Raw genomic sequence first — 23,923 nt, forward strand, 5'->3', positions numbered from 1 at the left:
TGGTTTCTTTTCTTAAGGTTATCTTTAGGCTAGAGTTTATAGTTATCCTATAACTTTCTAATATACTTTATAATTACTAGTGTAGTTTAAGCCTAATTATTACTACTAATAATTAGTTACTACTAGTAATCTAGGTATAAACTAATAAACTAAGAGTTTAGAAGCTATTACACTAATTATATCTAGTTATTACTAGTAATATCTAGTTTAATATAGTATTCTTATTCTAATATCTTACCTTTTCTACTATTTTACCTTTAGGTATAGAGATAAGCTATTTACTAGTATAATTTATACTTAATTCTAATCCTAACCACTAGTTACTACTAGTAATTACTACTAATAAATATAACCCCTTCCCTTAATTTATTAGTAGGAACTTTCTAGGAGCTCTTAGTAATATTTAAGTTACACTATATTTTAAATATAGTGTCCTAACTAGTAATTATTAGTAATAATAAATTATCTGTATTAACCTCCTATATATTATTCCTATATTATATAGAACCTACCGGATAATAACTTCTATTAAGATATTACTAGTAATTACTAAAAATTAAATACCGATTATATATTAAATCTACCCTAAAATTTTTAGTTACTACTAGTTATATCTAGCAGCTATCAGAAAACCCCCTATATAATACGTATTAATATATTAAGACTATTAGGTACGTGATAAAATATATAAAAGTTATTATTAGGCACTTTTTACTAGTAGCTCCTAGCCTACTAGTAAATACTTCACTCTTTCTAGTAGACTTAACCTAATAACCTAATAGCTTTTAGGGCTATAGTTTATTTTATAAACCCTATATTAGTCGCGACTAGTAGCTCTGACCTCCTACCAGTAGCAACCAGCCTACTGGGAGCTACTAGTATGAAAAACCCACCTGACAACCTGACAACCTGACAACCTGACGACTACCGCGCCGCCTCGGGGCCACCGGCACCTCCACCTAGGGCTCCCCGGCTTACTCAGCTTCACTTGACCCCGGGGCCGGGAGCCCAGGTGGGTTTGGTGTTTGGCGGGAAATTATGCCTTAGTGCCTAGGATGGCCTCATTTCAGGCCAATCCATCGGAAACCTATGCTGTGCTAGCTCCATCTCTGATTCTTGGCTGCAAGAGCAGCTGGAGTCAAGGCATCTCAGAGCGTCGAACACCGTCGTACACCGCCCCATACATTGTCTCCGCTACGGAACGTGACTCGCCCGTTTGTTTTCTCTCTCCCAATCTCGTCCATGTCACTATTACCGTTACTGGTTTTTTCTTTTCTATTTTTTTTTGTTCATAGGCAAGCCTTGTCATTCATCGACCCTACCTAGGTAAAGAATCATGCCCAAACCTGGCCGGCTCGCTTCCATTCTACGTCCATTCGGCTTGGTCTGGTTTTCTATCTGCTGTAAGACTTTCCCACAAAAGGCTTCACAATCTCTACTAATTCCCCCTTTCAGTACACTGGGAAGCTTTGACAGAAGCCGTTCGTCGAGATGGTCTCGCCGCACTTGGTCACCCACAGCAAATCCAAGATGCTGCTTCAGCAAAGTTGCTCGGTATAACCTGTAATTCACCCCGCTCCCTATATATGTCCTGCTTGAGCCAATTTACTCATTGGACCGATTATCCTGAACAGCCAGTGGCTTCATCGCTTACGAAGATACAACCATTGTTCCCTCATTCGTACAAGCTGCTAGCGGTGTTGTTCTGGAACTAGGCCCCGGACCAGGAAATCAGATTCATCGTTTTGATGTCTCTCGTGTCGAACACATCTATGGCGTTGAACCCAATTCCCAGTTCAAGGGCACGATCGATGCTCTCTTGAAGAAACATAATCTGCAGGATAGGTACAAGCTCATAGCTTGCGGCATTGAAGACAGCGACGTTTTGAGGGTGGAGGGAATCACAGAGGGCAGCTTGGATACTGTGTTATGCATCCAGGTCCTATGTGCCGTAAAGGATCCGAGGAACGTCATGAAGGAGGTGTGGAAACTCCTCAAACCAGGAGGCAAGTTTATATTCTGGGAACATGGGCGGAGTGAAAATCGCTTGACGGCTATAGCGCAGGGTATGTTTGTCTCGTGCGGAACAACCAAATTATTATTCAGGCTGGCTAACATGAGAAAACCCTAGCTTGCTGGAACCCTACCTGGTGCACATTCGTCGGTTGTGTCTTGACTCGGAATGTGTTGGCGGACATACTCGACAGTGGCGAATGGGAAAATCCACATGAGATTGAAAAACCTCATGAGCCGTTTAGTCTGCTGCCTAGAATCCAGGGTGTGCTTATCAAGAAAGCATAATGGAACCCCGCCATCTCCTAAAAGGATCTTACCGAATACCTCCTATAGATTATCATTAGCGCTCCGCAAAGCTTACAAATGGACACGGCGCAAAGCCCATCTCTCATTAGGCTATGGGCTTGGCCGTCGAAGCCCAATCCAACCTATAACCCATTTAGGGGGTTCCACTAGGATCTTGTAATCGCTATATTCTGATATCTCTACTAATTGTACGTACCATAGATTCTACATTCAAAATATATAATTTTAATCATTATATAAATGGAAATTTCAATTTCAAATCAAGTCCAACCATCGAATGTTGAAAATTGATATCGGATCAGATAGCAGCATAAGCGGCCGTCTACTCTTGTATATAGTAATTAAAAAGTCACGTTTCTCGGAAGATTTGTATTGGTTGGTGCTTTTTGGGCCCCTATCAAGCCCGGTGGGCTTTCACCCCGGGCCTATAGCCCACCGGTGGGCCCTAACATAGGGCCCAAAGCCAGCCCACTTGCGAGGCGCTATTACGTTCAAGTATTAAGGTTTTTAATTCTTCCTCACGTGACAGTCACGATGAGGTCAAAATGCCACCTTCTGTCCAATGATTTAATCTCAAGATCGAGCTAAATCATAATTATATATTGGACACATGGAGTACATAAGGGACTTAGGTCCTTCAACACATGACTTTGAGTCATCTTGTCTCCAAAATGAAGATATGGAGAATCCTGCGTCACAACGTGAGTATTGAATCATTTGGGCCTTCCTGCGAGTTTCAAAGTCAAGATCTCATCAGGAAGTAGACATAAACTCATCAGAGATAAATTCGCTGTTTGTCCCACCATTTGATGATCCTGCTTTCATGGGTGAATTGAATCGTCCACTATCTGAACGTAAATTGTTCATGAGTCAACAATCCGAACCTTTACATTGGCCGGAAATTGAGCCATTGGGCGACAATTTACAACATTTCACGCCGTCAAACAGCTCTTTCTTTCCATATTGCCAAGACACACTGTCGCCCTTCTCAAATTGGCAAAATGAGGAATCTACCTATCCCTCTCATAGTGATTTAGCAGGGGTATCGCCATCCAGTATTCCACAAGCTTGTCTTACACCCAGTTTGACAGCGGGGAATGATCAACCATTCCAACATGATTCACAAAGTCTTTCGCCGACACAAATTAGTAGCGGCACGATTGCAAATGGGAGAATACCCACTCCCGGTCGTCCTATGAATACCCACCCACGTTTGCCGAGGCGCAAAAGCCGCTACATTCTCCAGAGGTCCGGGAACCAGGTCATTCCGAAGTTCATTCCCGACCCAATTGGTCCGTGTGACCCTCTTCAGCGGTGGCGGAACTCTCCTCCCGAGGATGAGCCAGCATCTATGTCTGCTATCGCTGATGCCATCCATAAGTCGGAAGATGCCGGAGGTCGAATATATAATGGCAAAGACCGGCCCCCTCAGGGGCCATATCCTCAATTCTGCCACTACCGCCGGCCTAATTCACTAGCTAGCTCCAATAGTGGCTCGAGTGCTTCATCTTGGCCAAGTGTTACATCAACAAGATCTGCAACAACACAGGATCCACTGGCACCTCAAGACCACGTTGGCCATCGCCGTATTCACAAGAACAGACAGGATCAAAAGAAACCAGACGATGCTAGCAAGCGTATATTTTGCTGCACCTTTTGTTGCGACAGATTCAAGAACAAGTACGATTGGGTCCATCATGAGAAATCACTCCATCTGAATCTGGATAGTTGGGTGTGCGCACCGCACGGTGTTGCTCCGATTTCACCCTTGACTGGCAGACGACAATGTGCCTATTGCCTTTGCTTGGAACCATCGGTTGAACATCTCGACCAGCACAGCTCTCAGCTATGTTCAGATGGGACCCGCACGTTTCGTCGAAAAGATCACCTCGTCCAACATCTTCGACAGTGCCATCAGCTCAACACAATACCGCCGATTGCAGACTGGAAAACCCCTTCTCCCACTGTGACATCTCGTTGTGGCTTTTGCAGTCACCGGCTCATCAATTGGGATGAGCGTTCTGAGCATTTGGCCTCACATTTTCGTGAAGGTTTGACGATGAATGAATGGCGAGGGGATCATGATCTTCCGGCATCCATTGCGTCCAAGATTACCAATGCTTTACCCGTGTATCTGATTGGGTCAGAATCTAAAACCATGGTTCCTTTCTCAGCAACCAATGCCACCGTGAAAGACCATTTCGCCCAAATTTCACGGCGGGCAGACTCTACTATTGATGCGACGGTTGACACCCCTAATGAGGCGTCGTTAGAATCCTCATTTCAGCAACTTCAATCGTACGACACACCTCTGCATACTTTCACGGAAATATTGACTTCTCATCTGGCTCGGTATTCCCGGAAGCAAATGAGCTTGGGTATCTTGCCTACTGATGAAATGTTTCAACAAGAGTCGAGACGACTGCTCTACGACTCCGAGAATCCTTGGAATCAGACCATCGCTGATAATCCAGAATGGATATTTAATTTCAAACGACAATATATTGAGCAAACAGATAGTGCTGAATCAACAGGACAAACAGCTCCGCATGCGATGGAACCGCCCCACCATGGTGCAATGCTCCGCTAGTAAAATGGAAATTTTTACTAGAGCGTCACTACGAGATACCTCCCGGAGAAAAGTGGAAAAAGGACAAGGCAAATGCTTTCTCATACCAATTACACTTCTCGTCACCATCAAAGTTCGCCACTCATCTTCCTGTTAACCGAGGAGGGTGTTGAACACCCAATTTCTCGGTAACCAAGCACGGGAATAGCAATTTCATGAATATGGATCTTTTGAAATTGGTATTGGATTTACTTGACGTATTCCGACGCATCTCGTTGCCCGGTTCAATGGCTTTGGCATTGGGATGGTCCTCGTATTGTACTAAGTCGTCGATCAAAGACTCATTACAAGCCAATTCAGTTGAACCTCCTCCTGCCTTTGCAATTTGCTACATCTCACCCTGGTCCCTTTACAATCAATACCGGAAGAGAGGGGTTTTTTTTTTGCCCGAGCGCTTGGTTTCTTGATCTAATTCTACCATATTATCGTCCGGCGTGCTTTGAATCAACTTCTCTCGCGTTCCAGATAAGCATATCTTTTTAGAGCTCTGAGAAATGCTGAGAATGCGTAAAGATGGTCTTGTATTCTATTTCTAATACAACGTTCTATTCCTCACTGATCACATCTATCCATTCAGATTTATTATTTCCCAGCAGAATATCAGACATCCATCTTAGCAAAACCGCCATGTGCGGAATATCGTCGGTCGGAATCTCAATAACCCGCTCCTTGTACTGAATGCGGACCACCAGTTGCATGAAACAGGCAGTACCAACAACGAAAGTACCGAGTAGTCTTCCCTGCTCGGAGGCCTTGGCCAGCTCGGAGATGGTGAAGTTTGCCTCGACTGCCTCCAATGGTTCAATGCCCACTTTGGAAGCGCCAGCTTGATCAAGTCTTGTTTCTGTCAACTCCAGGACGCTCTTCCTTGTCACACCTGCCAAAATCGTATGTTCTGTCAGAGGAGCAGTGATAAGCTGCAGCTTCCCACCCTCCGTTCTCCAAATTGCGAAAAAGTTCGATGAACCGGCTTCGGTCACGTATCCTTCGGATCCAAATAACCAGAGAACCTGATCGAAACCATTTCTTTTGGCTTCGTCGTGCGCCAAAAGTGAGGGCCCATAGTTACCACTGATTTTGGCTGACCCCGCGCTACCAGGCCACGCGCGGACCATATCTTCAACACTGCAAAGAAGCTCGAGTCCCTTCTTGGCGGAGGGTGGAGGTGGCCAGTATGAAATGATGATGAATAACATCGCCTCTTGGGGAACCTGGAATCCCAGACATGGATCCGATCCGATGAAAGTGGGACGGAGATAAAGCGACTGGCCCACACCGTCCTTGGGTAGCCATTTCGGACCATCAACTGCACACAGCTTCTTGATCAACGCAAGAAGTTGTCGGGGATCGAATCCCGGAAGGCAGATACGAAGCGCAGATGCAAGCATCCGTCCGCAGTTATATCCCGGTCGGAATAAGCGCAGCGTTCCGTCAGCCCCACGGTATACTTTCATACCCTCAAAGCAAGCTGTAGAATAGTGTATAACGCTGGCAGTTGGCATCAAAGATAGTGGACCATACGGGACAAGCTCGGGATCGGTCCAACCTTGCTCGGATGTCCAGCGAATGCTGATCATGTGGTCGGTGCATACTTTGTTTGAGAGTAGCTCCGGAGAGCCAGGAGGAGGGACCGGCCTTGGGGAGGAGGTAAGATTTGTCTTGAGCCGCGTGGCATCAAATGTTTCTCGAGGGGATTGAATCTTCGGGTTGGTAACCATTCGGAGGACGGAGGGGGAGAGAAATGCGGCCGCATCCTCAATGGGAGTAGGAGTTACGTTTGCCATTCTCTTTTCGCCGCCGGGATTTGATCTTGGGTTCTGGATCTAGAGCTAGCTACTCAGAATTGTAGGCAACGGCCCTTTAAATATTGCCATAAAAATGGATCCTCTTGGGAGTAGAGTTTCTCTGTTCATTGTGATGCCGCAAACAGTCCAGAATGGGTAGGGCGTGGATGGTGGCATAAGGCGTGTAGTGCTCCCAGAAGGACCATAAAAGACTTATCGCTGGTGATTCCGTTGGGTCAACTCGCAATCTCTCGATAAAATTGACTCGTTGACTTACCTCAAGGGTCGATGCGAGCGAAGACAGGCCAGTCCTTGCTCTCTGTGGACTGTCGCTGTCCTCTATCGGCTCAACCGGACCCACAGGGCGTGAGGGCGTGGGCTTCACGCCCTCACGCCCTGTGGGTCTATGTGTTGTACATCGACAGAAAATGGAAGATAATTGACTGCGTATAATTACAATTGTTCGTCTTCATCTTTATACAATATCCAGATCTTGCTTGTCCTCATTCGACCTCTTTTCACAATGTCCTCCATTTCACTCGCTAAATCGGTGCCGCGCTTTCGTGTACACATAATCGGTCTCGGTAGCATCGGCACTTTTGCTGCACATGCTGTGTCTGAAATTCCGAATGGGCCGTCGGTGACTCTCCTTCTGCATCGAAGATCACTTCTTGAGACCTACTGCCAGAACGGAAATCAAATCCGATTCGAGTCCACAGACGGGAAGCACCTTGTTTCACGCGGATATGACTTGGAAACAATTTACAACGACCAATGGCACCTGACAACACCGCCAAGCCCAGATTCCCCAGTGGGTAGGGATGAGATCCAACATCTAATTGTCTGCACGAAAGCAACGCAGACTGTATCGGCCCTCCGCCCACTCGTCCCCCGCTTAAACCGTGCTTCGAATATTCTCTTTCTCCAAAACGGCTCCGGGGTGATCGAAGAGGTCAACAAGCATTTATTCCCAGATCCCTCATCTCGACCAAACTATCTCATTGGTGTGATCTCCCACGGAGTAACGCTCAATTCTCCCTTTAACATCACCCACACTGGGGTTTCGGCGACTTCAATAGGGCCTGTCCCATCCTACCCCTCAGCGAACGTCGATATACCGGATTCTCAGTCCTCCTACCTTCGTCAAACTTTACCCGATTCCCCAATCCTGAGCTTGACCTCATATTCCTACACTGATATTCTCCAAATTCAACTCGAGAAACTGGCCGTCAATGCTTTCTGCAACCCAATCTGTGCCCTGAACGACGCCCAGAACAAATTCTTGTTTAGTGTGCCAGAAACGCGGCGGGCAATCTTGACTGAGATCTCGGAGGTTGTCCTCTCCCTCGGCGAGTTGCAGGGCGTTCCCGGCTTAAAAGAGAGATTTTCGGTGGATCGATTGGAGCAGACGGTTCATGCAATCATTGAAAAGACGGCGAATACCACTTGTTCTATGGTCTGGGATCTTAGGTCAAGACGGGAAACTGAAATTTCCTTCATCAACGGGAGTTGGAGTCAGATGGGTCGGGCGGTTGGTGTTGCGACGCCAGTTAATGATGAACTTGTTGAGAAGATTTTGAAGATTCAGGGCTCGAGTAGACAGATTTAGATGGTTAATTGCACATAGTACGCTATGCGTATTAGCATCATCTCTCCAAAGGTGTTCGAAAGTTCGAAACACTTCATAAGTTTCTTGATCTTGATCATCCTTTTGCTTGCCAAGCTATAGATACCCTAAATCGGCTACTACCACGGGAGCGCCAGATAAAACCCGAGAGAATGTAATCCCACAGACCTAGTAAGATCCCCGGGTCGGGCGACGATTGGGACCTGCGATATATAACCCTCTCATGGGATAATTGCCAGGTCCTTCAAATGTCGAGACCAGTGGAGTTTTCCCGTGGAGGTAATAGGCGCCACTGGAAGCGTATTTGTTCAAGAGACTCAGCACGTCGCCTTTATCCCATGCTCCATTGCCTGCATAGTCGAAAGAGAAGAAAAGAGAGAATTTGAGATTTTCGGCGGCTATAAAGGCATTCGGCATGGAACTGGAGGTGGTGTCTTCTCCGTTTGCGATATTCAAAGCGAATGCGTCGATATGGGCATCCTGCGCGAGCTGGATCTCATTTTCCCAGTTCGAGACTGAATATCCGGCCGTATTTAAGACCATGAAATGGGCGAACACAGCACGGGAATACCCCTGGGTATAGAATAAGCATGACAGGAAAAGCATGTAGCGCCACCAAAGGAATGAGGCAGGCATTTTGCTAAAGCATGGAACGAGTCTAAATTGGAAACAAAAAAGAAAGGAATGATTAAGGAATGATTCTGGCTCATAAAAAGGTTATCAGAGAAGAAAAAAGGACAGCAGTGACTAGAGAGCATGCTTCAGAAAGTTCAGATGCTATCTTCTCTTCTCGTGGACATATAGTTACTTGTCAACTTTTGGCCCCAATTGCCACTTCATTAGCGCTCTGCCGGTGGCGGCTCTCTCATAAGTACAATCTCCCAGTGGGCCCAGATACCAGTCAGTGTCTCTGATAATTTTGCCGTGATCCCGATGCAATATTACTTCTTGACGAGAAATGGTTTACGGCATATCATCCCCCGGATACACAAATCTTATACAGTAGAGCTCTTCATTCTAAGATCAACAAGCATCCGAAGGGTCAAAGCATTCTATTTCATAGTTCGTTGGATCTCTTAGATCGCTTATAAAAGTCAATCGTGCCTCGGCTAGGGATAAGCCTCGCCAATGTTTTGGCTTTGCGTCCGGAGATTACCCCATAAAGAGACTCGGTTTCCGAGGTACAGTAGCTCGTAGGACGGAAAAAAGGCCGGCGTTGAGCTCACTAATGAACCCCTAACTGTCGGATGCCATAGGCATCCAGGCATATAGATCAAACATGTTTGATTTGCCATCATGCTTGCCAGTATAAATAGGATCTCAGTATCCTATTCATACTTGCTTTCTTCTTCTTCTCTCTCTCTCAGTCTTGCTTCTAGATAGAGAATATCATCATCATCTTCTCTGTCATCACTAACTTATATATTAGGGTGTGATTAGGCTGGGCTAGATGGCAGCGCCGTCTGAAATTGAAATAAGGCTAAAGCTTAGTGCTTTTTTAGTGCAGAACCCCCAATACCGACAGTTACGCCTCTGTATAATATTCATACCACACCAAATGAGCACCATTTACAACTTCTTTTGCTGATTATATTTGATGTCTTCATAAAGTCCATTTCTGGGTGTCGTTTCTTCCTCTGCTACTCCGGCTCATTCTAGTTTGACGGACACTCCCTTGCCAGTCATTCACTCCAGCTCAATATACTGCCTGCTTGGTGTGCATCATTCCATATCTTCTTGATTTGCTGTGCCATCATTATATCTCATTGCCGTGAGCTAAGCCTCAGGCCTCATCCTTGTCCACCCACTTTAATTCGCCTTCCACCCTTTTCTCTGTCAACATGAAGGCATTCAGGCTTCTGCTCTTCACATTCCTGTCCCTTTTCAGCCTTGGACAAGTATCCAAGCTCGCTGCCCCTAGCGAGATGCTCGCCATATACAACGCATATGTTTTGGATTTTGTCAGGAATGGAGCACAACGTACCCTAGGACCACAGCTAAGCAATGAGGCCTTGGTTGACTTTGGGACCTTTACGGCGCACGTCTAGAAAGACATTAAGTTTGCTCGACAGGGCCTTTTCTTGAGCCAAGCCCCAGAATACGGGAAGAATACTTTGAGCCAAATCATGAAAAGCCTGCCAAAATACTCAAAATACGACCAACTTCAGTTGCTAGAAGATGCTTCTGTGAAGAATCATCAGATGGTCCTCGAAAAACTTCGTCATGTCGTTCAATCGACTCGAGGTAGCACCGCGTCGGGCTTTTCAGACGCTTGGAAAACCCATCTCCCCGAATTCAAGCGGGCTTTCGCAGGGATCCAAGGAGCACGGCTAAGTGAGATGTTCTCAGTCGGACTAAGGCCATTGTTTGAGGACGAATTTACGACTTTAAAATCTTCATCATATCCTGTACTGGACACAGACGTTTCATACGTTTACCAGAACTGGGGTTTGACAGCGGCGTCTGAAGATAATCCATTAGATGCAATGAATAAATACATGGAGTGGCATCGTGGTCTTGACCCGGACCTATTTCAGCCAAAGAAAGCGAGAGCTGTGAAAGCTTACCTGTCCCATCGAGAGATTACCGCGTCGATTGGTAAGAGCTTGAGTCAGTTGGACAGCCTGGACAGTTGTGATTAGAAGATTTTACATACAGGATAGGTGTCGGATGGTAGCTCAAATCTTTATGTCTTTGGGATATATATATGATCCGGAATTGTCGACTATACAAAATTGAATCTGTATCTACCTACTTGCTTTCCATAATGCTCAAATTTATCAGAAGGGAGTGGTATGTTCTATATTATTTTGTACATATGGAGTTCCAGCATAGTAAGCACTACGTATTCTAGCTGCTAGCATCAATCTCTTGTGTTCGGCTGTATTCAAAGAACGCAAACTTCCGAATAAATGTGCCGCGAATGTCCGCGTTCAAGGAAATCCTCGCTTATCCTGTCTCTATCCTGCCTCATTTGGTTTCGAGCCTCGACTGCCTGCGTGAATGTCATTAAATCATGCTTCGGCGCGTCCTTCGTTGATTGTGATGTCTCGACCCAGCTTGGGTCCTGGGGAGGCACATTCTGAGTTGAGCAAATTCGATAATGCGGGTCTACCAACCACAAAGTCGCAAATCGAAGGTGCCCCGGCCGCAATGGATCTGCCAAACTGAAAGGCTCGGCCTTAGACCGCAGTGTACTTGGCCAAGCAAGAAACTGCCCATTCCGTGAAATCGGGATAGACCCTATGGTCTGTAGAGCCTCCGGGTAACAAGGATCATCGCCGAGGAATGACCAGCTCGGAATATCAAAAACTCGATCCATAACGTCATACTCCGCAATGTTGAAATCATCGCTCTCGATGTGTGTCTCTTGTTGGAATGAAACCTTTGCATCTTTGATGTTGTGCATATCGAAGTAGCATACGGCTGTAGAAACGATATGCTCATTAAGGATACCAGCAACGTTTTGATGAGAATCACCATGATACAAAGGCTCTTCGGGGGTAAGCTCAATAGTTGACACTCGAACTATGATCTGTAAGCCCTCAAATTGATCTTGGAGAGATATCGAGTAGTACTGGTGATCTAGGTCGGGAATTTGTGGCGTTTTAGGTTTATCAGGGTCACTCCATTTAGGCATAATCGCGCGGCCTGTATTTTCACCAGTCTTCCATTCATCGTATGTGAAGGAGATTCCTGGCTCAATGCCTTTCACGGCGTATAACCGCCTGCTCTTTGCAATTACCAATTTTTCCAGTTCTTCGAAAGAATTCCATTGCCATGGCTGTATACTAGCGAGAAGATCATGGTACCCAGAGTTAGGTAATATGCGGTGCCTCTTCTCGGGCTCAGGGAGCCTAAGATATTCTCTTATTCGTGATCGAATGTTAGACCATTCTTCTTCTGCGATAGGTGGTGTTCGTCCCTGTCTCGCTTTCTTCATATAGTTAAGCAACTTGGTCTCGTTATCACCGCCTTCCACTTGGAAGTCATAAGTTCTGATTCGAATTGGTGTCCGACCCTGATCTCCAAGGATAAGCATTTCGTTCCACGGTTGAATAGCGGCTGAAATGAGCCTTTCGAGCGCTGTGTATATACTCCTTTCCTTTGGATGCACACCATTGACATAGGAAGTAATCTTAGCTCCTCCTTGCTTATTAAGAGCAACCTCACAGGGAAGACATTGAAAGGCATTGGACCAGCGTTTTCCAATATACCGGGAATCCATGAAGTCTCTCGCTTTTCTCTCTTTGAGATGCATCTCATCCCATAAACGAGCTGGTTTCTCGGAAATCGGCGCAATCTGGGACTGTGATGGTCTCCAGGACTCAGGTCTCTCCAGATCAACTTTGCCCTCGTCGGTAAGGACTCGAGTTCGCCCATAAATAAGAGGATACATCAAGGGGTCAATCACATTTCGAACCGGACTCTCCGAACCACTCTCATTTAGATCACCCGAGGCAGTAGACGAAACAGATTTCGATTCCGAAAATAGCGGCGACATGGATTCTTGAAGCTCTTTGAGAAGACCGTCATAAACCTGAGATTTGATGACTCGTGAGTCCGCATCAAATACAGCAACATAGCCCGTGCGTTTGAAGTCAGAGGCTTTATCTCGTATCTCCTTTACACACCACTGCCATGAGGATTCATCGAGATCAAAGACCGAAACAGCGTGCCGATGCCATTCCTCTAGTGTCTGCGGGTCTTCGGACTTATTTTCCCAGTCTGGCTGTTCCGTGATATACGACATGAAATGCAGCATAGAAAGCTCTACGAAAAACAATTGTGGAATTTGTCTCCAATCGCAAATTCCATGTGCAAACCGATTGTCTTTTGGATGCTCATAGAATAGGGGTACACCGTTGAAACCAGGGACTCGCAAGGGACCGGTGCCGCTGTTGTCCAACTTGATAGATGGAGGGTCCATATTTTTCATTTCCGAGTAGCAGCGAGATAAAGAGAAGGGGATTTGGGTCGTTCTAGCGCGAACAAGTAGTCGGGGATGAAAGTGAAGCCGTTGGAGGATGGTCGCCATTGAGATAGAGCGGTGTATTAATTTGAGGATGATGCCATGAGAGGTGAGATGCGGCGGAAATGTGTGTGAGAGAGAGAGAGACTATAAGATTCCAGGTCCAAAGGGGACTGCTCGGGCCAAGTGAGTGGTAATTTTGATACAGGGCATAACAGGGCGTGTGTGTACTGAGGGCGCTTGTGATCTCTTGGTCTTGGCGCGGGCGCTAAGCTTATCGATGGCTTCTATAGCTTCCGTGGCTTATTTAGCGAAGTACACTATTGCTTCGCCACCCGCGGAGTTCCGGAAATCGATTATGGTTCTTGATATTGGCACAAGAAATTGAACTCGGAAATTACCAAACGCCACCATCATATCCATGTTTGAGACTTTCCATATTGACCCCTATAAAAATTGACAGATGGAATAATCTACTGCGCCTTAACATGCAATTCCACTATCGAGCGAACATCCAGAGCTGTCAGAAACCATGCAACCAACTTCAATCCTTGTTTTCACCTTTCTCCTGGCTATAGAGGGGTTCATGTCCTCTGTATCCGCCTCTTGCTTTCCCAGCGCCCAGAACGAAACCATTGGGTTCTTCAGTAAAGCACCTCTGGCCCACGGATACACTCATTTATCGCCATCTGAATGTGCTAATGAATGCGATAGCATGAGCACTTGCCAAGCATGGCTTTTCATCGTCAATGCGAAGGAATGTCAGCTCTATCGTTCAGCCCCTGTGGCGCAGGCAAAGAGTGCAGGTTTCATCATGGGATCGTGTGATACAGATGGCACCCGAGCGACTGAATTGGCATCAAAAGTGCCTCTACTAGCTTCGTCCTCTGTGATACATAGTTCACAGACTGCTCAGTCCTGCCCATCCAACGTAAGACCATCCCATCTGTTGACATGAGTCTATCTTTAGGGATTTCTCCCTAACAAACGATTCAGATCGCAGGACATACAAACCATCTGAACCGGCATAAGCGTGGTCATCATCACCTTCATCGACAAGACTAGTGAGTTCACAACGACCTGTCGTTCAGCGAGTTTTATGCTTATGTAACACCCAGGGCGAGCAGAAAGTGGCAAGGGGTGAGAATTCAAGTGGGAAAGCGAAAGCCATGTTAGCCTAAGATCCGGTGCACATGTGCTGGTGGCCTACAAGTTCTAATATTCCCTATTGCTCTACAAACAGTCCCAGGCCGTATGCCAACATGAGGATTCGGAAAGAAACCGAAGCCAAAGCGCAAATAGCGTAGTTCTGGCTAGATTCATATACACAACGAAGAGCCCAAACCGCTCTGACTTCAGCAAACTATAGGTAGGCATGTCTGCTGTGAATGGGATTAAGGGGAAGAAGCGATCAAGTTACCAGCGAATGCCATTTTTATGTGATCAACAGCTGAGTGCCTTGTCGTGTACAAGCTTCTCGAGTTCGCCTCATGCTCCTACGGGAGAGCAGAGTAAAATTAAAGAATAGTGGTTTGAAATCAAGCTACGGGCTGGACGTCAGTATACCGCTTTTTCATGATAAACCCGACCTCCGTACAAACCTCAAGTCTCAACTGTCTAATCAACCTTTTTAACTCTTAGTTTTTAGTCTCTGCCGTACTGGAGGGAGTGATATATAAATACAAAAAGATGGTTGAAATGGTTCATAATTGTTGAACGAGGTTGAAGTTATACATTGAAGAGCCAATCACAGTCGGGCCGCGTCATCGATCTGCTGCCTTCGGGACCTGAACATCCCAATTACTTCAACTCCCCCAATCCTGCAATTCACATTTCCTCTACCCTCATCGCATAGTCCAAACCTCAAGTGAAACCAGAGAATATCTACAGGTGTCCCACTTTTACTTAAGTCCAGGCCATAAATATGAGCTCTAGGGCGCAAGTCTGATTTGCTATTCTTATCCTCTTAACTCTCCGCCATTTGAAAGAAGATACTCCCAAAGGACAACCAGAAGAAACTTGATGAAAGAATTGCACGTGCTGCGTCATGTGGTTTCGCTCACGACCATCAGGATGAACGGGAATACAAAGACAACTCTATATACCTTAAACAGCTCGCTCCGGCAACTCTGGAGAAATATAAGGATATAGTAACAAATTGGGCATTATAAGTTATGCTATCGATAAGTATAGGGAGGAGCAGGAGAGCCAGAAAGTTGAAGGGGCGATGGGGAGGACTTTATAGAACCACGCACAGCGACGCACAGGGCGCTAAGACCGAGAAGACCAGCACTAGGCCTGATAGCGTAATTTGCGGAAGGAATTCCGACCATCCGATATGGTGTAGTGGCTAACATCGCCGTCTCTCACACGGCAGCCGGGGGTTCGATTCCCCCTATCGGAGTTTCTTTTTTCTTTTTTGTTTTATCTTTTAGATAAATAACGTCTGTCTTGATAACTTCGGGTTATGCCGGATTTTTTTCGAGTCACACACACCTCCTAGTAGGTACAGACTTGACCGTTTCGTTGTCTCTTCACACGAGTCTCCCGATGATTGGATACCTTTCAAGGAGGTATATTGTCCAATTCGGCATTATGTATAGAATCAATGAGATAAAATTCACGCCGAGGTATTTACGATCTCCATGATCTTGAAGTTTGCATTGGGTAAAAATGCTCTCAGATCTCATTATGTTTGGAGGCCTAATTATTTGGTGACACATCGGCGATGTAAAACTAGGAACTCTGGTATAGACCGTCCTTTCTGTGAGGTATAACCAGAATGCGCTGTTCCTGTACTGCATTTGTGCTGCTTCTTATGTGAATGGGCTTTGGCTCTTTACCCTCCTATTGATATAGAAATCTGATTCACATGCAAGCCTAGGATCGTTTGATCAAAATATGCAGACTATGAACAACGGAGCCAAATGAAACCTACACCTTATCTGCGCACAGTGGAAAAAAATTGAGTGCACCAGTGAGATAAAGTGGGATAAGAGGTATCGTAACGAGTCCTATGCCCTGACAGCCTTTCAATTTGTCTTGCTGCTCACCGAGTTCAACAACTTGAACTCAACAGCATCGCCACTGGTAGACAAGTACCCAATAACATGCTGTTCTGGTGAGTTAAACCAGAATGCCGCGTCTGTATTTGAGCCTGCAACCCATCTCACGTCATATTTTCCGCTCTCGCTCCTTTGAACAGGGACCCGGACAATCATTGGATGATCCTTCGGGGACCACCATCGGATGGCAGGCAGTGTATTTGTGATAGTGTTAATCAAGAGTTGTGGCGTTGAAGGATGCCAAATAATCTGTCGAACCGGTTGCTCGTGAACTAGAACTGATGCGAGTGTTGGGATGCCCTCCAGTGACCAAATCCAAACGACATTCTGACGTGCAGAGTCAACAGTCGCAAGGAGGCGACCATCTGAGCTGAAGGTCATCATCAAGACACCACGCGGTGGGCCTACCGACTCCGGGCTCATGCTCATGGCAGAAGAGCTGGATGTCTCGGCGTATTCGGCGTCCCCTGCAGCACTGGTGTATCGCTCGCGCCAAATATTGGGACACTGTTGGTCTGTGGAGAAGACATGTGAGAGTGTTGCTGGGGAAGAGAACTAATCAAGGATAATTAGCATATTCTGATGTCGATATACAGAAGAGAACTTACAGTGCGAGTTCGGAGCAGGTCAATATTCCCGTTGACCTTCCCCACGGCCAGTATTTCACAGATTCCCTGGTGGGGAGGGCTCCATTCAATTTGTTTCACTCCAAGATCGAAGGAATCGTCCACCCCAGAGGGCCCAGAATACGTCCTGAACAGTTGGCCATCAGCTGTGAAGACCAGCACTTTTGTGCCTGCAGTAGGAGTGTCCCAAATGGAAATCCATTTCCCGTCTGGGCTCCACTTCAATCCTTGTGCATCAATTGTTGGAAGCACAGTCTTGTGGACGAGCTCGTAAGACTGTGGTTCGTGGACGGTCAGTAGATCTGAAGTCTCCGGTTTCAATATGACGGCAAAGTGTCTGGTCTTTGTGCGGTACCCGTGGCCGAAATGATGAGCAAACTTGGGTGCCTTAATGACTGAGCTGCGCCTGGTCTTCAATGAGTGGACGCTGAGTTTAGTGTTCCACGCATGAAACACAAGAATTTCATTCTCATCGGCACCAAAGTCGACAGCTAATGCCCCCGGTTCAATGCTTTCAATCTCGGCGAGTATTTCAAGTGGAGTGAGCTGCCAGACCGAAATTCGGCTGTCGTTTGCGGACACCAGTCGCCGCCGAGAGACGGTCTCATCATCTGATGTACCAGGAAAGGCTTCCACATTGAAGTGTTTCAGTGATTTGAGTGGAATCTCTTTGATCCTTGCGATCTGTACATCCTTATGGTCCGAAGCCACATTTGAGTGAACAACTAGGCTCTTCCCACTCACATGGGCAGCATATAGTCCATCCTCAGATAAATTAAGATTTAAAGGGGCTGAGACATGGTTAAATTCGATAGGTACAAAAGGGTTCGGACTTTGTGGGCTTACCTCCTGGTCCTGTTGACGCGTCCATTGTTGGTGTCAAGAAATGATAGCAGTGACCACCCGGGAAAGACGTCAAATTCCGGATACCAACAAATCAAACTCACGATGTCAGCCCCTTGCTATACGCTACTGCATATATGTATCAGGATGAGATTTTTTTTTTTTTTCGAGCCTCGATTCTCATTGAAAGGCTCCAAGGCTTGCTTGATTTGCCTCTGGCGCGGCAGCCCTGAAGTTCATATCAGATTATGTAATCGATCAATAAATTGCCCCTGGACAATTTGCAAGGGACGTCAGAGCCGGGTGATTAGAGATTGATCAAATTTTTCTTCGGGTTATCAAGAGACAATCGATCTGACAAGGTAATGTTGCAAACATCAGATGCATCTCCAATTTCTGCGGTGACAAAAAGCTCAACGCCAAAGTCCATAACTTCCCTGGGGCCAATCTCGAAGGCCCGCGATAAGATAAGCCGGAAGATCATAAATCCGGCTCAGATAGGCTTCTTTTCGCAAAAGTTGTTCCTTCGTTGTGTTGCGACTACAGGCGATTATTGAGCTTAATCACATTCTTTTCTTTCAGGCGCCACCATAGCTGCTTTCAAGCGCCTCAGCCCTCTATTGGGCCGATTTTATCAACCGTTTTCCAGGTCCCATCTCTCAAAAATGACCTCCGAAACAAGTCCATCACAGACCATTGAGCAGACCTCCGCGGCTGCGCCTCAGCCTCAGGAGAAGCTCTTTGGGAGAAAATTTTATGAAAGCATTGGCAGCCCAAAATATGTTGTTGCCCCCATGGTCGATAGATCCGAATTCGTGAGTCCGCCTTCCCCGTAACAACTTCTGCAAGCCGAGATTAATGTTTCCCAAAGGCGTGGCGCATGCTCACTCGATCCTTCATGCCACCAGACGATCCGAAACCTTTGCTCGCATACACTCCAATGTTCCACGCACGGCTCTTTAGCGAACAAGAGAACGTTCGCGCCAAACACTTCCAACCTACCCGCAAAACCATCGGAGAGAGCAAAGATGAATTCTATCTTGATGGAAATCCCGCCATTGACAGGCCACTTTTCGTTCAGTTCTGCACAAATAACCCAGATGAGTTCTTGGAGGCTGCCCGTCATGTGGTACCTTACTGCGATGCGGTGGATCTGAACCTTGGCTGCCCGCAGGGCATCGCGAAAAAGGGACACTACGGAGCTTTCCTCCAAGAAGACTGGGACTTGATCTATAAGCTTGTGCATCGATTGCATACTGAGCTCCCGATACCTGTCACGGTGAAGTTCCGTATCCAGGAGACCAAGGAGAAGACCTTGGAGTACGCTAAAATGATTCTCTCCGCCGGTGCCAGCATCATCACTGTGCATGGACGCAGAAGGGAACAGAAAGGTCACAACACTGGAGTAGCAGATTGGAGCTATATCCGCTATTTACGAGATAATCTACCTCCGGATACGGTGATTTTTGCCAATGGAAACATTCTTAACTACGGCGATATCGAAACCTGCCTCGAGGCCACGGGGGCCGATGCCGTTATGAGCGCAGAAGGAAATTTATCAGACCCGTCCGTATTCAGCAAGCCGCCTCCAGTCGGCACGGAGGGGAGAGAATACTGGCGCGGGCGAGATGGAAAAGGCGGTTACCGAGTCGACGCCGTCCTGCGACGATACCTTGATATCATCTATAAATATGTCCTCGAACAACCCGTTCCGGAAAGGAAGCCACTCTATCTTCCATCCGACCCAGTTGATGAGTTTGCCGAAACCAATAATGCCGAAGATCACGGCCACGAGGATGGCCCACTTAAAAAAAAGCAGAAGCGAAGTAAGGCCGAGAAGGGCAAGAAGTCACACTCTCCAAACCTTGGTTACATGCAGGGTCACCTTTTCCAAATCTTGCGGCCAATGGTTGCAACTCATACCAACGTTCGAGATGCACTTGCTACATCTAAACCAGGCGATATGGCCGCTTTTGAGCATACCTTGGTTCTCCTTGAGGAGGCCATCAAAGTTGGACTTCAAGAGTATGAGGCCTCTCCCGAGAAATTTGAAACGAAACCCGATGAGACTTTGAAGGGATCTAAAGCAGTGATTGCGGAATATGGAAGACCTTGGTGGATTTGCCAGCCTTATGTTCGTCCTCTCCCCGAAGAGGCATTTGAAAGTGGCGCTATGCGGGAAAAGGGCACCAAGCCTCCCGCAAAAATCGAAGGTGAGGAGAAGATTAAGCCTAGGGAGACTGAAACTTCTTCTGAGGGCACTCTCACGCCAGGTGATGGTGGTGCCATCACTGCCACCAACATCACACCCGATCCTCTTGTGAGTGGATAGGAATGTGAGTATTTGATACATCACTGTTTTTGTGTCCGTGCTTTCAGCTACCTTTTAATCCATGTATATATAGATATTTTCAAGATTATATCCAGAACCTTGCCTGCATAGCGTGTTCTGAAGAATTGACATAAATACTTTGGCTTTCAGTTCACATCAAACTACAATCAATGTATCTATCTCTACTGCGTAGGTTGAGCAATCTCTCCCAAGTGTAACGAGTGTCCTTTTCACAGATTTCCCCAAGTCTCTTTAGATGTCTATCCGAATGGGTGTTTCTATATATCCCTAGCGGGAAAGGACTTGTGTGAAGTGGCAATTCTTCGATGAAAGCTTTTGTGGGAATAGCCCTGGAGATAGATTTGGATGAGACGAGGATGGGATGAGGGTATCTGGCTGTTGCTACTTTTATCTTGCACCTTCCTCTCTTTGAGATCTCTCTTCTTCCAATACTGTGCACTATTCTGTCAACCAATTCACTATCTCAATCATACTCTCAGCATTGCTGTTCTCTCCTTGTCTTTCTCCCTGTCTCTCTTCTTTCTTACTGAGGAAATATGGCATCCTCTTCAGAGCCCCAAGGTAAGGCTGCATTGAATTTGCTACTCTGATTCTCTAATCCAGCAAACCCTCTAGCATGGCCAATGGCAGATGCTGCGTTGACACAGGAGCTCTTGGACTTGCTACAGCAATCTATGCACTACAACCAAGTCAAAAAAGGTTCCAATGAAGGTAATTGTTCCCAAAAGTCTCTCTTTCATTTGACATTGTGGTTGATATGCTTCCAGTTACAAAGTCTGTGACCCGAGGCAATTCCGAGATTGTCATTCTTGCTGCCGACACCGACCCACTTGCAATACTGACGCATCTTCCACTGCTGTGCGAAAGAATGAATGTCCCGTACGTCTTCGTACCTAGCAAGCAGGCGATGGGCCGGGCGTGCGCGGTGAGCAGGCCGATTATCGCCGCGACTATCACCTCAAACTATGCCAGTGAACTCGCCCAACACATTGAGCAGACTAAAAGCAAGGTGGAGAGGCTTGCAATCTAATGGCTCGACGCCAAAGGATAAAGAGGGATCAGTTGAGCTTTGTGAAGGACTGTTACCGCAGCTCCTTGATCAACTTGTGGTTTGAGCCTTTTGCTCGTCACCTTATTGAACACAAATTTTGATGAAATCTTGCTTCCGCTATCGGCGATGTAGTCTTCTAGATGAATGCAAGATTTATTCTGCTCTAAAAGACGGCCTGTGTAGAGATAAGCGTGTAGGACTTCCCATGGAACACGTATGCGAGGAAGTGCGACTTGATATACAGGCTGCATTTCGGAAAAAGCCGATGGAAGGATACCTACTCGTGAGTCATAAAATTGCAAAAATGATATGCACACTAAGGATGACCAAAAGGACTACTAATAGGACCACTGAAACGATCACTGAACAAGAGGTGACAAGGCCGCACAAATGGTTGACTTCCCTGTTCGGATCATATCAAAATTTATTTTCTGATTTCACACTGTCCGCACTAAGTGACATCAGCTCAGCATGAGCATTTTTTTCTCGTCTGTAGACTCGATTTGCCCGTTGTGTGAGTCTCTGGGCCGTGGCTGGGGTTTCTGTAAAGGCTGTGCGATAGAAAAACGACGAAAAGTAGCAGCGCGTTTGCAATTTTACACGCCATTGGATATTGAACACCCGCGTAATCTTCGATTTCAAGGGGGTTGAAGACAACCCCCTGAAAAAGATCCGAATCTGTAGTATTCACACCCATGAGCCCAGCCATGTTGACAATGTCCTAAGCTTTGGATTCGGTCCAATAACCCGCGTGCTCTGCGCAACAGCATCGATCAATGCATTTGCAAAGTTTTGGCGACTGGCATCCCCATGTGACTCTGATCTGATACTGTATTCTTCCGATAAAACTCGGCGAACCTCCCATTCTGCATCCTCCTGTCCTTTAGGGGACTCAACAATTTCTTCCTTCTGTAACTCCCAGCCTGCCGTTTTCGCTAACGCACAAATAGTTTGTTGAGATATAATGGACTGAATGTTGTCATCTCGGTCCAATATATTGCTTCTAGAGTTGAACTCGGCCTGCGAGATTGCCGCTAATAGATGAGGTAAAGCAGCATTATCACCGCGGATATCAAGGGAGTACTCCGCAATAAGAAGGCATTTCGTTCTTCCACGGAGAGCTGCTAGCATTTGCTGCAATACGTCGACGGATGGAAAGTACCAAACCGAATGCACAAGCATGGCATAGTCGTAGACTTGCTCCGAAGCGCCCGAATCAAGAAAATCTTGAAGGTTTGATTGATAAAATGTCATTCTATCGCCGATGGGAGTTTGCCTTAGTTTGTCTTGTGCTTCTCCCAGAGTCAACGGTGTGCCTAGTTGGAGTCAGCTTGAGTCATATTTTTTTTGGCTATAGTCAAAAAAACCGTAGTCTGTAGGTGCTGGGTCAATCGCCGTGACATGTCCCTGATCTCCCAACATATAGGCTGCCACCAAGGTGCAATCTCCTTGCCCGCAGCCAACCTCAAGGATCCTAGAGCCCGGGGTAATTTTCCATTTGTTAAAAAGGTCGACCCTGTGTTGGATTTGATACTCAGATGACCGGCCGTCAAAGAGGCTTGTGAGGTTGATCACATCTGGAGACATGGTCGCTGGTTTGGGAAGAAGTTTGATGCGATCAGTTATTTTATGAGTGCGGCCAGTTGCTCAAATTTCAAGCTCCACTCCAGGCTGCAGTGCTGAGATCAATCTAAACGACAAATGAGTCATATTCTCAATGCACGGTGCTCAGAGTACGAGGTACGGCAGCCGGAATGGGCCAAACTTGACAATGGGGTTTCTGCCATAAAGAAACTAGTAATCGGCGCTAATGGGACCAGTACGATACCTAGAAAATTATATAGTACAGTTTTCCTATAGATTCATTTATATCAACATTATATGGCTCACTTAGTTTCACCTAAAGGCTACTGATCCTAAACACCACGTAAAGGTATAAGCTTTACTTAGGTGTTGTATATAGGCCCTATACGACTCGGGAGGATTATTATGAACTTATAAATATACCATAGATATACGAATTCATGAATAAATATACTATAAATATACCATAAATCAGAAGTTATATATAGAAAAGTCACTTATATAGAGTATACTCTTTCTACCTTTTTCTACCACCTTAAATCGACCAGAAAGGGGAAAATATTTTGGAGATATCTAAGAAAAAATAGGAAGCCTACTAAGAAGGCTATTAGAAAGACTACTAAAAACACCACTAAAAAGCCCTATAGAAAAGATATTAGAAGGCTATAGAAGTGGCTATCTGAGCTTGTATACCATGAATAGATAAATCAATATAAAAATGGAAATAAATATAGGTTTAGAATAGGCGGAATGTATTATATTGTATGTGACAAAAGGTGGAAATCTAGTGGTGAATCTTATATATATATCAATAAGTATTGTCAAGTTTAGCCCATTCTGGCTGCTGTAGTACGAGGGACAAAGCCACCAATTTTACTTACAGTTCAAGGAAATCCCGTATAAGTTCATCGAATAGCGACTTGAATCGGATTAGCTAGCTTGTAATATTCTTTCCAGTGCCGGGATAAGCCCGGTTACATGAACTGTGTCTCTCGCTCTGCGCCTTGACTCATTCTCTCTCATTTTTACCAATACGTGAATTATTCAATTGTAAAATCGAGCTATTC

The 23,923-nt window shown here is 46.0% G+C and overlaps 12 protein-coding genes across 12 annotated transcripts; 7 read left to right on the forward strand and 5 right to left on the reverse strand.

The window, feature by feature from the left end:
* Positions 1 to 1,336: 1,336 nt before the first annotated feature.
* Positions 1,337 to 2,301, forward strand: N7500_007681 (class I SAM-dependent methyltransferase; the record flags this gene model as incomplete). Its single annotated transcript, XM_056678825.1, has 4 exons — positions 1,337 to 1,403; positions 1,456 to 1,563; positions 1,635 to 2,066; positions 2,132 to 2,301. 4 exons carry the CDS (start codon positions 1,337 to 1,339, stop codon positions 2,299 to 2,301), a joined length of 777 nt encoding a protein of 258 aa, XP_056529197.1.
* Positions 2,302 to 3,517: 1,216 nt separating this feature from the next.
* On the forward strand, positions 3,518 to 4,912 carry N7500_007682 (Zinc finger C2H2; the record flags this gene model as incomplete). The annotated part of the gene is made up of 1 exon (XM_056678826.1): positions 3,518 to 4,912. One exon carries the CDS (start codon positions 3,518 to 3,520, stop codon positions 4,910 to 4,912), a length of 1,395 nt encoding a protein of 464 aa, XP_056529198.1.
* A 584-nt stretch (positions 4,913 to 5,496) lies between these two features.
* On the reverse strand, positions 5,497 to 6,735 carry N7500_007683 (Aminotransferase class IV; the record flags this gene model as incomplete). Its single annotated transcript, XM_056678827.1, has 1 exon — positions 5,497 to 6,735. One exon carries the CDS (start codon positions 6,733 to 6,735, stop codon positions 5,497 to 5,499), a length of 1,239 nt encoding a protein of 412 aa, XP_056529199.1.
* Positions 6,736 to 7,258: 523 nt separating this feature from the next.
* On the forward strand, positions 7,259 to 8,344 carry N7500_007684 (ketopantoate reductase family protein; the record flags this gene model as incomplete). Its single annotated transcript, XM_056678828.1, has 1 exon — positions 7,259 to 8,344. One exon carries the CDS (start codon positions 7,259 to 7,261, stop codon positions 8,342 to 8,344), a length of 1,086 nt encoding a protein of 361 aa, XP_056529200.1.
* A 186-nt stretch (positions 8,345 to 8,530) lies between these two features.
* Positions 8,531 to 8,998, reverse strand: N7500_007685 (Glycoside hydrolase family 71; the record flags this gene model as incomplete). Its single annotated transcript, XM_056678829.1, has 1 exon — positions 8,531 to 8,998. One exon carries the CDS (start codon positions 8,996 to 8,998, stop codon positions 8,531 to 8,533), a length of 468 nt encoding a protein of 155 aa, XP_056529201.1.
* A 1,205-nt stretch (positions 8,999 to 10,203) lies between these two features.
* Positions 10,204 to 10,410, forward strand: N7500_007686 (uncharacterized protein; the record flags this gene model as incomplete). The annotated part of the gene is made up of 1 exon (XM_056678830.1): positions 10,204 to 10,410. The coding sequence occupies one exon, from the start codon at positions 10,204 to 10,206 to the stop codon at positions 10,408 to 10,410; it is 207 nt and encodes a 68-aa protein (XP_056529202.1).
* A 78-nt stretch (positions 10,411 to 10,488) lies between these two features.
* Positions 10,489 to 11,004, forward strand: N7500_007687 (uncharacterized protein; the record flags this gene model as incomplete). Its single annotated transcript, XM_056678831.1, has 1 exon — positions 10,489 to 11,004. One exon carries the CDS (start codon positions 10,489 to 10,491, stop codon positions 11,002 to 11,004), a length of 516 nt encoding a protein of 171 aa, XP_056529203.1.
* A 245-nt stretch (positions 11,005 to 11,249) lies between these two features.
* On the reverse strand, positions 11,250 to 13,301 carry N7500_007688 (DUF4246 domain-containing protein; the record flags this gene model as incomplete). Its single annotated transcript, XM_056678832.1, has 1 exon — positions 11,250 to 13,301. One exon carries the CDS (start codon positions 13,299 to 13,301, stop codon positions 11,250 to 11,252), a length of 2,052 nt encoding a protein of 683 aa, XP_056529204.1.
* Positions 13,302 to 16,366: 3,065 nt separating this feature from the next.
* N7500_007689 (uncharacterized protein) lies at positions 16,367 to 17,896 on the reverse strand (the record flags this gene model as incomplete). Its single annotated transcript, XM_056678833.1, has 3 exons — positions 16,367 to 16,954; positions 17,008 to 17,816; positions 17,872 to 17,896. The coding sequence occupies 3 exons, from the start codon at positions 17,894 to 17,896 to the stop codon at positions 16,367 to 16,369; spliced, it is 1,422 nt and encodes a 473-aa protein (XP_056529205.1).
* Positions 17,897 to 18,533: 637 nt separating this feature from the next.
* Positions 18,534 to 20,200, forward strand: N7500_007690 (tRNA-dihydrouridine synthase family protein; the record flags this gene model as incomplete). The annotated part of the gene is made up of 2 exons (XM_056678834.1): positions 18,534 to 18,683; positions 18,740 to 20,200. The coding sequence occupies 2 exons, from the start codon at positions 18,534 to 18,536 to the stop codon at positions 20,198 to 20,200; spliced, it is 1,611 nt and encodes a 536-aa protein (XP_056529206.1).
* Positions 20,201 to 20,757: 557 nt separating this feature from the next.
* Positions 20,758 to 21,251, forward strand: N7500_007691 (uncharacterized protein; the record flags this gene model as incomplete). The annotated part of the gene is made up of 3 exons (XM_056678835.1): positions 20,758 to 20,782; positions 20,837 to 20,932; positions 20,989 to 21,251. The coding sequence occupies 3 exons, from the start codon at positions 20,758 to 20,760 to the stop codon at positions 21,249 to 21,251; spliced, it is 384 nt and encodes a 127-aa protein (XP_056529207.1).
* Positions 21,252 to 21,959: 708 nt separating this feature from the next.
* N7500_007692 (class I SAM-dependent methyltransferase) lies at positions 21,960 to 22,859 on the reverse strand (the record flags this gene model as incomplete). The annotated part of the gene is made up of 2 exons (XM_056678836.1): positions 21,960 to 22,588; positions 22,640 to 22,859. 2 exons carry the CDS (start codon positions 22,857 to 22,859, stop codon positions 21,960 to 21,962), a joined length of 849 nt encoding a protein of 282 aa, XP_056529208.1.
* Between the last annotated feature and the right edge of the window lie 1,064 nt (positions 22,860 to 23,923).

Source organism: Penicillium coprophilum, assembly GCF_028826855.1.
Source record: "Penicillium coprophilum strain IBT 35676 chromosome Unknown utg000005l_segment0_segment0, whole genome shotgun sequence".
NCBI lineage: Eukaryota > Fungi > Ascomycota > Eurotiomycetes > Eurotiales > Aspergillaceae > Penicillium > Penicillium coprophilum.